General features: G+C 32.8%; 1 protein-coding gene across 39 annotated transcripts in view; it reads right to left on the bottom strand.

Moving 5' to 3' along the window:
• Positions 1 to 14,230, bottom strand: part of NRXN1 (neurexin 1) — a 1,121,298-nt gene that overhangs the window by 1,000,122 nt on the left and 106,946 nt on the right. For 17 of the 39 annotated variants that reach the window (XM_054548195.1, XM_054548164.1, XM_054548166.1 and 14 more), the window contains 3 exons: positions 12,116 to 12,133; positions 8,530 to 8,559; positions 7,739 to 7,750 (listed from right to left, as the gene is read on the bottom strand). The exons of 9 other annotated variants lie outside the window; for them this stretch is intronic. In XM_054548195.1, the coding sequence (XP_054404170.1) occupies positions 7,739 to 7,750; positions 8,530 to 8,559; positions 12,116 to 12,133 (60 nt within the window). Of the gene's footprint in view, positions 1 to 4,978; positions 5,137 to 7,738; positions 8,244 to 8,529; positions 8,560 to 12,115; positions 12,134 to 14,230 lie in introns of those variants that run through there. 13 more of the 39 variants (XM_054548167.1, XM_024242424.2, XM_054548174.1 and 10 more) reach the window with 7 other exon arrangements.

Genomic DNA, 14,230 nt, shown 5'->3' with positions numbered 1-14,230 from the left:
GTTCTATGGCTTAGGACAACTGGCTGTGGACCTGGACTCACTGGTAAGTCATCTACTTGGACATACAATAATGTATCTGTGTGCTGAGAAAGAAAAATCAAAGGCTTTTGGGTGTTTATGCCTACTTGATGATCTGGGAAGAATGAATCAATTTATAGTTATGTTAGTGAAAGATAAGCTACATGACCATAAAATATAAGATCTACTTCATTTTTTGAAACTTTCCATCACAAATGCCAAAAGATCCTTCCTGAAAACGTCGCAATGAATCATGTTATTCAGAAGCCAAACTTCCAGGATCCTCTTCCTGTTACTTGTATAGACACAGAGACATGCAAAGATTAATTACTGTCCCTTTCTTAAAGAAATATTCATTGAAGACTGAGATAATTAGAAAAATGTGAAAAGAAACCTTTCACCATCAGTGGTTGTGAAAGTGGTTTTTAAATCTTTTCCAAAATTTCTAGAGGCCTCTTGCATTGGACAGGGAATGAGAAAGATAAAAAGTGCCAAATCTGAGGCCCCTTGACCCACAATACAATACGAAAACTTTTTTGTTTTCGTTGACTCTGTTTATCCTTCATAGAAAGATTTACCTTGGAGCAAAAAGGAGAAAGAAATTTAAAATTTAGTGTACTATGAGAAAGAAAAAATATCCAAAGTAAAACCCAAAGGAAACTTGACAAACTTGTTTAGCTAACCAATCAGTTGATCATTAAACAAGAATTCATTGAGTATCTATATGTGCCAGTCACTGCTCTAGGGACCCTTGAGACACATCAGGGCAGGGTAGAGATTTCTGTCTTCACCAGATTCCTTCCTCTGGTGAAAGGAAGACAAATAAACAAAATAAATGAGAATTTTTTAAAAGTATGTTAAAAGATAGTAATTTCTATGAAGAGAAACTAGATCATGGTATGGAAGTTCAGGAGAGGGCCAAATTGCAGTATTAAGCAGGGTGGTCAGTTTTAGTCTCCTTAACATTTTTAGCAAAATCTTGAAGTATGTGAGAATACTAGCCAATTATTTAACTATTTCAAGATAATTATATGTTATTTTTCCAACATAGACACCTCAGAAATACATCTACTTAGCTTTTCCTTGAAAATGTGGTATTCAGATAACTAGGTGTCAGCAGTCTCAACTATATATCATTCTATGAAGTCATTAGTGGGGCAAAACATTAATTTACAAAAAAAGTTTCCTCTCATTGGTACCTCCGGTCCATGAAAAAATGTCTATCTCCCTGCCTCCTTCAACCAATAAATTTGCATTTGAAAACCAGCATTTTACCAATGATTTCCTAGGGTTGCTCAAAGTAGAGGCAAGTCTATTTCATCCTCATTATTGTATGTAAGATAAATGTTAAAATGTAAAGAGTAACAGAGATATCTAAATAATTTTGATTGAGGATAATCAATCTTTAATACTTTTTTGTACAAATGTTCTCTGTACTACGGATCATCAGGACATTGGTGTCTAGTTAGTTTCAACCAAAGACAATGCCAGAATCATAAATAATAGGGTATTAATATGATGGAAAGAAGATATTAAGATATCGATACTGTTTTTGTTAAACCTTTGGCAGATTACAGATCAATCATTTTGAAATTCATTGAATCCAAATGCACACGGTATCTTTTTCTTATTGTCACCATTAATAAAAAGCCTCTTCTATGCACTTTTGCAATTTGTCATGTAACATTACCCCCAATAATTGGGTATTTTTATTAACCCATATTACAGATCGTGAGGTTTTCATATGTGAGGCTAAATTATTTACTCAAGGTCATTAAGGAACAAATCTGGAATATGAACCCAGCTCTTATGACTTCAGGACTATTACCCATCTGTTATAAGGTGGAGTTTTACTCCCTCAAATGAACATCTTGATAATGAGGGACACCGGCATCCTAGATAAAAATCTGTGAATGGTTTCCTTTATACTACCACTAAATTTATTGTCTAAGAATAAGAAGATGAAACTCTGTTTCATGATTATTAGTGTTTGAAGAAAAATCTTTGAAGTCTCCTTAAGGTTGGCTATTCTATATTATAATAGTTATTTTGGTTCAAAGTTGTTACAAAGTTTTGCCTATCATAATAAGCAGCATCACCTTTCATGCCTTATAACACAAAGAGGGACAATATTATATTATTATATTTTTAGATGATCTCTAATATTCTTCTCTGCTCCAAAATGTTATGATTCTAATTAAAGATTCAAATTTCTCTAGTTTAAGAGCCAAACACTATGGAAAATTACATTGTTTTTTAACCTCTGGCCACCACAATTTAGGAAATAGCCTCCTATCAAGCCTAAAAGTGTTGATCATGGTTGTTAAAAATCTAGATTAACAAAAATACATTTGCAAATGGATAAATAACATAAAGTCATTATTTTGGAGAAGAAATAATCAGTTTAACCTCCATTATGTCATAATTTGAAAGTTTTGGTATTTGCAACATATTTCAGTAAAACGCATCTAAGTTTCTATTCATACCACCTCATTTTTTAAACTATTAAACTTTGGAGAGTCCTTTCTGTGCTCTTCTCTGAGGATAAGTTAGTCTACAACAAGTTTAGCAAAAGTCTTGTTTAGATGACCAGTTTTTCAATGTTATCATTGTTTAAGGAATGTATAATGACACAGAAAACTTTGCTTCACAGAGCCAGGATTACAGAAATACAATCAAGCTGGGACTTTTATTAGTAATACATGTAACAAGATTGGTTAAATCACAGCAAGAGATAATACATAAGCATATACTCTTCAATTAGTTTTTCTTGCTTCTACTCAGAGCTAATGAACATATATGCTAAAGATGAACTGCTAAATAAACACTGAATTCTAAATAGTCACATAGCCTTCTATGTATACTATATAGATAAAAGTAGATATTTAATGTCTGATTTTATACGGTAAAACTCTGGTCTTCCCACGGTCTGTGGCTGTGAGTTAAGGGGATCCAGTATTGCAAGAGTAGAGGTAACACAGTAGAAAATTTAAAAAAAAAATTCTTACTTCTTAGTTTGTATATGCATCAAACACAGGCATTTCAACAGTAAGGTTCTGTCAACATTCACAAACTTTTCTGAACAAACAGATGACTTATTATTATGAAGCTAAATGAGGAAATACAATTTAAGAATTTATACAGAAGAAGATACATATCATATTTTAATAAACAAATTAGGTCTATATCAGAAATCACAGCAAAATATATTTTAAAAAGCATAAAACAAATATGCATTAGGATTTTAGTAACGAAGCTGTGCACTTCACAGACAAATTCGCTATACAGCAACACAGGACTTGAAAATGGTATAAAAATAAAAATCATGGAAACTGTGTGATCTGAATGTTGTATCTTTCCAAAATTGATAAACTGAAATCCTAACCCAGAAAATGATGGATTAGGAGAGGGGGATTTTGGGATTTGATTAGGTCCTGAGGGCAGAGCCTTTATGAATGGGATTACCGTCCTTATAAAAGACACTCCAGGGAGCTCTCTTGCTCCCTTTCAAGTGAGGACACAAAGAGAAGGTAGTGATCTATGAACCAGGAAGCAAAATCTCACTGGACACTGACTGTGTCAGCCCTTGGTCTTGGACTTCCCAGCCTCCAGATGTTTGAAAAATAAGTTTCTGTTACTTACAAGCTACCCAGTTTACGGTATTTTTATATAGCACCCCAAATGGACTAAGACAAAGACAAAAGAAAATTTATTAAAAAAACACCAAATGCTTTATGCTTTTCTAAGTATTAATAATATCAAATCTATTTTAAGAGTAAGTTTAATGAAATATTACTTGTGGTATGACAGTATAGATAAAAATTTAAAGCACATGGTAATATTAGATATTACTCATCAATTAGTTCAGGTGGAAGAGTTGTATCCAGGTCTTAAAAATTACAATTAGCTTTAACAATTAGTTTTGAGAAAAATCTACCTTTATTATTTTTATAAATTATACTAATTTAAGATCTACTCTTCACAAAGAGAATAAGGCTTATGCACTTTCAGAATGTGTAACTATATTCTTTTCAGTTCTACTTGTAATATTTTGCTCTTCTAGTAACATGAGAAGCCTGGATAATTAAACAATAAATGTCCATTTGACTCTTTAAAATGGACAACTGAAACCACCACCCCCAAACAAATATATTTAAGTCATGAAAATGGCAAATTCAAGATACAATAAGAAAAATGTTCTGGAAATACAATGGTCAAAGAGAAAGACAAGCTTTCTGCCCTCATAGAGCTTACACTCTACTAGGAAAAGTTAACATTAAGTATAATCACAAATACAAATATGTAATTACAATTATGATGACTTATGAAGGAAAAGTAAAAGCCTCCAATCAAAGTGCCAACATTAGCTGATAATTATTAACTTGTGCTCCTGAGCTATTAACCAGCTATTATGGCTTGATTTTCATGTATAACATATTTTGATTTTTTTGTAATTTAAATAGTCATTCATTTCTGACAAGCCATTAAAGTAAAATATAAATAAACAATCAAAGTAATTATTGGAATGAAGTGACCAGTTACACATACATAGGAAAAGAAACAAGAACAAAAAAGACATACTTCATTCAAGGCAAATAGATAAACCTAAATTCTAAATAGAAAGGAGAATAAAATTAGCATTATCAATGATCCTAACAACAATATCATTGACAAATTTCAAACCCAAAAAAAAATGTGATCCAAATTTCATGAAGACTATTTGAATTCATCTACCCACAACCAGCAAAAGTAAGGCTGGCTTCGAATAACAGATCTTCAGCTGCCCCAAAGAAAACTATAATTCATTCAAACAAAGTTTATTCTTAACCATATTCATTTAAAGGTGGCATATCTTTGTTCAGGGAATGTAAAAAACACAAGTAACAGATTGACTCTAAAGTTTGAAACAGGATGACTAATTAAAAATAGGAGGCACTGTGGCCTATGAGAAGAATGAGAAAACTTGTGTTTCATTCATTGTGATTTTGCCAGCCCATAGCAGTGGTCCCTAACATGTCTCCAGCTGACTTCGCCATTTTTGTCATGTACACATGATAAGGGATTTTGCAGTTTCCAAACCCTGAGTTGTTATGGAGCACAGAAGGATCAACATCAACTCTGTAAGGACACATCACAAAGTGAGACCAGTGCTTACCTCGAGGGAAAGGACTTGAGAGGAGGATGAAGAAGGTTATCAAAAGGCATGTTCTTTTTACGTGTGTTAATTATTTTTTAATGAAATATATTCATCTATCACCAGACATTTAAAAAGTTAGAAAATATTTAAGAATTCATAAAGAAGAAATCAAAATAATGAAGATGTTCTTGAATCTATTTTTTTCTAGTCTTTTTTTTTCCATAAAGAAAAAAACTTCAATCCACAAAACTTCATTCCAGATCCCCTGAATTCACTACTCACACAAGAGAAAAGTGGGAAAATTGAGAAAATTGCTCCATGATTATATTGAGATATAAAAATTTAGGAAACATAAGTTTACACTGTAAATCAGTTATATAAACTGGCCAGATTTAACCCAGATTTTATGCACAACTAGGATTTAACTCCACATAGGAAACTGCAATGTAAAATTCCTAAATTATTTTTTCCAGATTTTTTTTTTAATTCCTCCAACAGAGGCACAAGGTGGGGATATTCACATAAGATAAACTTGGACTGATGTTATGTTTGCCTTTTTCTGAATTCCTACTTCACTTTGTACCCCTCTCACAGCACTTCCATTCTGTCATTCATTCTGACTGGCCAACATGTTTTCATTTCCTTGTTATATGAACACTCTGTGGATGCCATGTCATCGTCATGATTGTATTTCTGCTCTAGAATATAGCTTTGTTGAATCAATCTGCAATTAGAGAAGACTTACAATCACCTTTCTCATTTCTCTACATCTAATTAAACAATATGAAATGGGTACCAATCTGATTTGCAAAATACTCAAGTCCATCTAAAAATCTTCTCTCTCCATTTAACAGCAAAAAGCTTACTCGTCCCAATAACAGAAGAATGCAATGAAAAAAACAAATTCCTGTCCTCTGTGTCTTTGTGCTGATTGAGGGACAAAATCTGATGAAAACTGGTGAAGTTAAAATATAATGTTTGACACACATGCCAACAGAAAACATTTAAGACTGACATAGAAAAACTGAATAAAGTTAAGTGACACTTAACATTAAGTATACCAAAACAAATATCAGCTAAGTATAAACATGAACTATTCCATATGTAGAAAATGGTTGTATAATTTAAAAATTATTTTAAGAGTTACTTTTTCACAAAATAACAAATATAGGAGTGTATATACTTAGAAATTGTGTATTTATACATGCATCCATACAAATACACATATGCATATATACAAACACATATACATATACTTTACTCAGCCAGTAAGATAAAATATATTCTTCCCTCTATGCCATCCTAAGTCCACAAACTAAAGAACATGATGAGAAATGCCCGCTTAAGAGAAGGCAGTGGAGGAGATTTTGGCCTCAAGTAAAAACATTTAGAAAGCACTCAAAATGGTACACAAAACCTCTAAAATAATTGATACATACTGTCATTTGCATAGTTGCTAGAGGCTTAATCTGAGATTAAATTATACTATTGAAAATAGCTGCCAAAACCAAAACTGTGATAACCTATGTTGTTGGATCAAAGTATTCAAACAGCATTTGTTTCTAAAGCTCTATTTTACACATTTAAAATTGATATCATTTCTTACATATTGCCTGGCTCATGTTCAGATGCTTTTTCAAGCAGAAAAGTTTTCCTGCTAGATGACACAAACATAAAGGTGTAGAACTGTGAACTGTGGTCCCAATTCACCAGATTAACACTGAGAACATAGGAAAGAATAAAGATATTCCTGCTTTTAAACTAATAATAATAATTAAAAAATAGAAACTAAATTTAAATATTCACTAACACACAGTTAAAAATGGTTGATTTAAAGACTATTCTATATGTTTGCCACAGCTGCATACCACTTACTACCTTTTAATGACAACATTAAACACAATGAGGATGGTTTTACATGGCAAATTACACATGCTTCTGGATTTTGTACCAACATCATCAAAGAGTACACATGCCTGACTTACCAAGCAATGCGGGAATGCACAGCTAGTTGATAATGTCCTTAAAACAAAGTTAGTATGCATGAAGAGAAATGTCTTGCTCCTCTGTTTGTCTCTTTCTTAATACTGCCTTTTTAGGTTACTACAGTGTTCATGTGCATAAATGACATCTAGCAGACAACAAGATGATGCACCCACAGCAGTACCATTTCAGTGGTGCACATGCTTAGACTTATGTCTCAATACAGAATGGCTAGGGCAGGTGTGCTCCAGAGCTGAATGTTTGAAGATCACATATTTACAGTTCCTACACTTATTTACGTACCATTAAATGATACTGCAGAAAGTGACACCAAAACCTGTAGCTAATTTCTAAATATACTAATTACGTGAGCACCTGACATGAAAAAGATCACTCTAAAGAGACAAAAAAAGGGTGGGGGCGAAAACGGAAACATACTGATGGATTTTTCTTACCTTAAATTTATAAAATATTTATTAACACATATACCTACCTCCCAGTGCCCATTACCAATGCCAAAAGTTCTAAATACATTTATGTAACTCAGACACACTGTAATTCATACAGATGATATTAAGAAGAAATAAAATAATGTAATACCTTTACTTTTACCTAGGGATTTGATGAAATGGGTCCATGAAGAAAGGGTTTCCAGACAAAGAGGATAAAGAGGAGAAAAACAACAGTAAGAATTATGAACATATGTAAAGTCACTACTCTCTGAAAATTAAACAAGAAATGGAAGTATAAACAAGGTTTTCAAGACAAATGGAGATGCAATCAGGACATGTTGGGAATTCTGCCTTTTTTGAAAGCAAGTACATGCAAAAAATTGAAAGGCCCATGCTCAGTTTTTAAAAGATCACACAAAAGAGAGACATACAATAAATCTACATAGAGAAAGTATTGATTCTGTGGAACACTATACTCAGCATTCTAGAAGCCAGAAGCCAAAGATGTCTGCATGTTCCCAAACTGTCATGCATGGATGAAAAATGGACTTATTTTTTGGATACAGTGGTTTAAACTGAGGATCTTCTTTCAGACAGCAACTTCTGATGGTTCTCGGTTTTTCTTTACCATAAACCACCCTTTACTGCATATGCTGATAAATATATAGAAATTTTCAGTCACAATTTCTTATGTCTCATTTATTTCCAAATATTATAATGCAAGAAATGAAGGAAAATAAAAGCCACAGGAACAAACCAAAATCAAACAAACAAAGAAACGGAAGAAAAACACATGAAAAAATGTGAACAAAAGATATGTATTTAATTTGCAGCCATAGAATTTGCAAGCATTTGCCCATCCTTTGCAGTGATGGTTTGAAAGCAGCTACAGAACAAGAAAACACTGAAAGCAGAGTGGAAAAGGAACAGAGCCCATACCTTGGTCGCCCATCATCAGGTGCGCCAGACCTTGAAGGGAAACAAGAGCACAGTCAGCAATAAACAAGGGAGCATGGGAAGGCAGGGTTGTCACGGTGACAAAAATGTTCAGTGACAGACATCTCTTTTCCTATGAGACATGTCTGTATCACAGAGGCAAATCAAAAAGCATTCTTTCAACCCCTGGTTGGAATGCTTTGGGGCAAAGGGTTCTAGAACTGCGTTTTAAACAATGGCATATGCTGCACTGTGTAGTTCTTCCATGCATCAGTTGGAACAACCAAGAGCACAAGAGCATGACTTAAAATCCAACCAATCCCCTCAATATTACATCTGCCCTCTGTGCCCTTTAAGGAGGCTGTTTTGCATATTGCCCCCACAGGGCTTGTAATTCTTCAGTGATGAAATTACATTTTTTAAAACCCAATGGAATACCTGAAACATGGGCTGGGTCTGATCTTTTTCCCCTCACCAAAAAATGAACATTTTATAATTAAATGAAGAAAAAAAACTTGTAGTCACATTGAAATGATAATGCAGAAATGTCTCCTTGTCTGACACATGTAGCGGCTGACTAGGCTCATTCAAATACAAAATGATCATTAGACATGCAGTTGTAAAGTTAGAATTTACTACAGAAAAGGGTTTTTAAGAAACAATGGGTCAGCTGCAAATACGCTAAAGCAATTTTCCTCAGAGAACAAAATTATTTGAGATTTCACCTAAATATTTCTTAAATGCTGAACTCTAAGTTAGTGTAAAGATACATATTACAGATGTAATTTCATCAAGGAATTCTTTAAAGGACATTGAAATTCCTTTATTTATTATTTCCTGCGTGACAATTCACTTCAAACTGAAGAGCACTCCTCTTCTAAAGAATACTACTGGCCGGGCGCGGTGGCTCATGCCTGTGGTCCCAGCACTTTGGGAGACCGAGGCGGGCGGATCACAAGGTCAGGAGATCGAGACCATCCTGGCTAACATGGTGACACCCCGCCTCTACTAAAAATAGAAAAAATTAGCCGGGCGTGGTGGCGGGCGCCTGTGGTCCCGGCTGCTCGGGGGGCTGAGGCAGGAGAATGGCGTGAACCTGGGAGGCGGAGCTTGCAGTGAGCCGAGATAGCGCCACTGCACTCCAGCCTGGGCGACAGAGCGAGACTCCGTCTCAAAAAAAAATAAATAAAAAATAAAAAAATAAAGAATACTACTAATATGCTTTCAAAAATTCTTTTGCTATTCAAGAAGTTACTTTTTACTGAAAGGCATAATTCCTAGCTTTTTATTTTAAATTCAGGAATAAAGCTATTTCTCTATCCATGTATATGTCTACAATATGGGAAAATGTTAGAGAAATACACATATGTCAGTTTTAATAAACTTGTATTTTCAATTCCCAGTGCTATTTCAGATATATTTGAAACTTTGAGCTATATAACATTACGCATTGGTTTCATCAGTATTTAAATTATCTGTGTTGTTTTCTTAAAATTTTAGGGGTATTCAAACATCTCTGTAGGCTAGATATAATTACAAATAATCATCTAATCACAAGATAACATGAAAGTTATTAAACACAGTAGTGTGATGCCTCTGAACTGTAGCCTCTCTGTATTTTCTCGGTGATTTTAACAAAAGGTTCACATAGGCAGATTCAACAGCTTATGATCTATTGATAATTCACAGTGTTTTATATGCTGATAAATAGTGGCTTATTTGTCCAGGTTATATATTTTTTCATTTAATTTTACTTCTAAAACTACTATAGATATTTCCAAGTAACATTTTATAAGTTTTTATGGACTAAATGAGGAAACTGTCTTGAAGATCTACCTTTTAGAAAATATATTAGGTACTTCTAACGGTTTTGATGCTACATCAGTAAGGATGGAAATTCACTAATCCCCAAAGAATTCACATTCTTCCTGCTAGACTTCCTACCTATACTGTAAAGGTCATATTATAGATAGAAATATTAAAATTATGATTGAACAGACTTCATTACAATAGTTTATGGGCCTATATTCTAAAAATCTTATCATGGCATGAGCGTGTGTGAAAAGAGAGAAGCATTCATGCTAATGAGGCTGATTTTAAAGCCTCTCGGGATGCAATAGGATTTTAAGAGAAAAGAAAAGCATTTCACAGGATGGATAAGGAAATGCAAAAGAAGTTGAAAAGATACCTCTAAAAAATAACTTTTAAACTCAGTTGACATGCACAGTATAAATGAGGCTGATTTTAAAAGATATTAGGCCTGCAGGGTAATATATCATTTTTATCAAGTATATACTCACATGCAATTAAAATTATAGTATACAAAAACAGAAGCCATATACGGACACAACACTTAGAAAATACTAATTTATGATTTCCTTTAAAGTTTTAATCTATTTAAATAACAAAACAGAAATGTTCAGCAGCTAAGCAATTATAATATTACCCATGTAAGAATCACAAATATAATATTTACCCCTGCTACTGGTCAACTCTGTATTACCATGAAGTGTTCTTTCTTAGATACATGAAGTCTTGGTAACCTTAATGGCTATTTATCTGTAACCTGGGATAGGGAGGTCTTTTTCTAAGAAATCCTTCATTCTATAGAAATGTACATTTACAGAATGACTATATTTCAAAATATGGTAGCAAAATAAAATATACTAAATGCTGTCTTCCCACATACAACTATTAGTAAATTAGTAAATTGTTTATGTAAGAACTGTTAATGCTGTGAATACTTAAGTTGATAGAACATAAATAAGTTGATAAAACCTTCCCTTTCACCATTCTTTTGTTATGCCTAGTTCTTTTTGCATGTTAACCCTTTGAAGATTTGTTTGTAGCACACTGACTAATGCATTTAAGTTTTTAAAAAATGAGAATAATGAAATATGTTTTAATATGCTGAATTCTACAGGAAAATACATAAGCTATATAACTTCTTCAAAATTCCTTGATAGAGATAGTTTTTTATAAAAGCTTGAATAAAATATTTAGCAGGCAAAAAATATTACAAATATACTTACCAGGAAACATATCGAAGTGCTGTATGCTTTCATTTCCACTGGCCAATGGCTTATTTTTTAATCTAAATTTATGTCTCTTACTTATACTCAGTACTTTATTGCATTCTTTTTATATATCCAATCATTTCAAACAAATGAATGGGCTTGAAATGAGATAATGCTACATTTTACCAGAATAGAATAAACCATTTTGATTAAAAAATGGAAAAAGGATCATGCACTGTCTTATGAAACTACAAAGAAATATTTTGTCTTTTAAAGTAAAAAAGCAGAATTGTATCATTTTTCTCATACAGAACACTGTAATAACTATTCTAAGCTTCATATAGGATGCTGAGGTCTATCAAGGGTTGGAGTTAAGCTTGAAAAAGTTTCATATACTTGGGATGGCAGGGTTGAGAATGTATGTGTTCTGTATGAAAAGTGATACACAATCCAGAAATTAACAAATGTTCAGAAAGAAGTTCAACTTACCGTCTAACTTCAAGATGTACCCTATTAGTACTAAGAAATAAAGGACAAATGAGAGTTGGAAAAATAAGGTAGAAAGTACCCACCTTCCACATTGTTGTCTTCTGAAAGCACATGACAAGGAGGGAGAGAAAAGGAAAAACATTCATTAAGCAGCATGCAGACTGGACCTTGCCTTTGCATGTCTTCCTCATGCAAGGCACCAAACACATCATGCAAGTGCTCCATCACTATCATTCAAGGGGGAAAACAAAATCACAGGGAAGCAGGTTCCCTCCCATTGGCAGCATTGATAGGAAATGAGACAAACTTTCATAATACTGCCATGCCCTGTGCAAAGAGTTTTCAAAAAAATCTTTCAACTACCCAGTATAAAGCAAACATTATTGTTACTACATGTTGCTGGTGTGGTCTTTCTAGGCAATTATTTTTAAAAGCTTTTTTGTTTTCTTTTTAACAATTCTAAAAGGTTCTATTTTCACATACTGATTTGGCCTTAGATTTTAAGAAGTCTATTGGAAAGACCTATGAAATTTCACTTAAAGATATTCCAGTTCTACCAAATATATTATCCATATGCCATTACTGCCTTTTAGTATTTCTAATACCTCAATTGCTTTCCTTAAAGAAAAACAATGTAACTATATGGAACTAAAATCTGCAATTTATTTGGTTAATTTATAGCATATTAATATTTTATTGCAAATGAGAATAGTTTATTGGAATTTATAAAAATGCTAACTTCTAAAAATGTTAGGTAGAAAAAGTGATCACTGGAAGAGAAGTCCATTGGGAACTGTCCATTAGGCAAATTGGTTTGTCACGATTTAAAAACTTTGTACTTCTGTTGAGGATGTGAATATGAATTTGTTTGAGATAATGAAAATATTTAGCCCAGTTTCTCTTATATTTCTATATATCTATAAAATACCTACATATTTTCATATATTTTGTTAGTCATATTTCCATGTGTGTACCTATGTGTATATGTATAAACATATATATCCAAGCAGATCTGTGTTTCCTAAGATAATCAATATAAGTATATGAGGTTTAAAGTATTATTAGCACCTAGTGGAAAATTCAAGTTCTATTTGAGACTTGGGGCCTGGAATCCAGGCAAGAAATGGAAGGGAAAGCTGTCTTAGGGGACTAGGGCAAGAGCAAGGTTTCATTACTTATCAAAAATGTTCTAATAGTAAACTCTATCCATGTTGACATTTTAGTCTCATCCTTATTTTTTAATTAATTGTACTTTATAAAGTCATCATCTGATCAAAAGTGTTTATAAATATGGCAACATGCAAGTATAGAAACTTGAAAGCAAAAACAACTAAGAATATACCATTTGATTAGGTTCAACTAAAACCTTTTTAATTGGATAAAGTTACTAGTGAATTAAAAATCAACAATTTTGTTTAAAACATTTCAGCTGAAAATTGAAGTATCAACACAGGCACATTTACTGATGTGGTGTTAGCATGTAATAGAAAATGGCTAGTGGCTAAATGTGGGTAATAACATCTTTACACAATACTTGGTTTTCCAGAGTTTATTTTTAAAGAAACAAAAAAAAAAGTTTCAAATATTTGGTTTGTGATATTGGCTTCTAGTTTGTTTTTGTTTGTTTTTTTGACTGCCAATTTATTAAATAAGGAATTAGGCTGAATTTGTTACTTTTCAGTGGTGACTTTGACATTACACAAAAACAAATATTAAAGTTTTGTTTTAATGCATTATATTGGACATAATACAAAGATATAAATTATTGTAATGTTTAAGATATACTTTACCTGTATATTAACTGCCCTTTAATATTATCTTCTGTTTAATTATCTTCTGTTTAATTATCTTCTGTTTAAGATGCTTACTTCTTAACAAGATTATTTAATATGTATTGTAAAATAATAAAATCAGGGAATTTAGACGAGAGTCATGTGCCAAGACAGTATGTCAATTGCTACAGCATTATTTAATTTCTGTAAAGACGGGCAAATATGGTCGTGAGAAGCAGTGCTTCGGTAGGAATTTTGGTAAAGTGTAGCCTAAAACTACAATTAAAAAAAGGAAAGAAAAGCAAACCAACAAAATGAAACAGGCCCAGGCCTGACACCAACTTTAGGAATGTACTAAGTAGGGTATTATAAAAGGACTTCAAGGTCACTGATTCAGTCCTGACAGCAAGTTCTCCTTTCATGACC

This window comes from Pongo abelii, chromosome 12, assembly GCF_028885655.2.
Source record: "Pongo abelii isolate AG06213 chromosome 12, NHGRI_mPonAbe1-v2.0_pri, whole genome shotgun sequence".
Taxonomy (NCBI): Eukaryota; Metazoa; Chordata; class Mammalia; order Primates; family Hominidae; genus Pongo; species Pongo abelii.
Note: the sequence above shows the minus strand (reverse complement) of the source record. Positions and strands in the feature narration are given on the sequence as shown.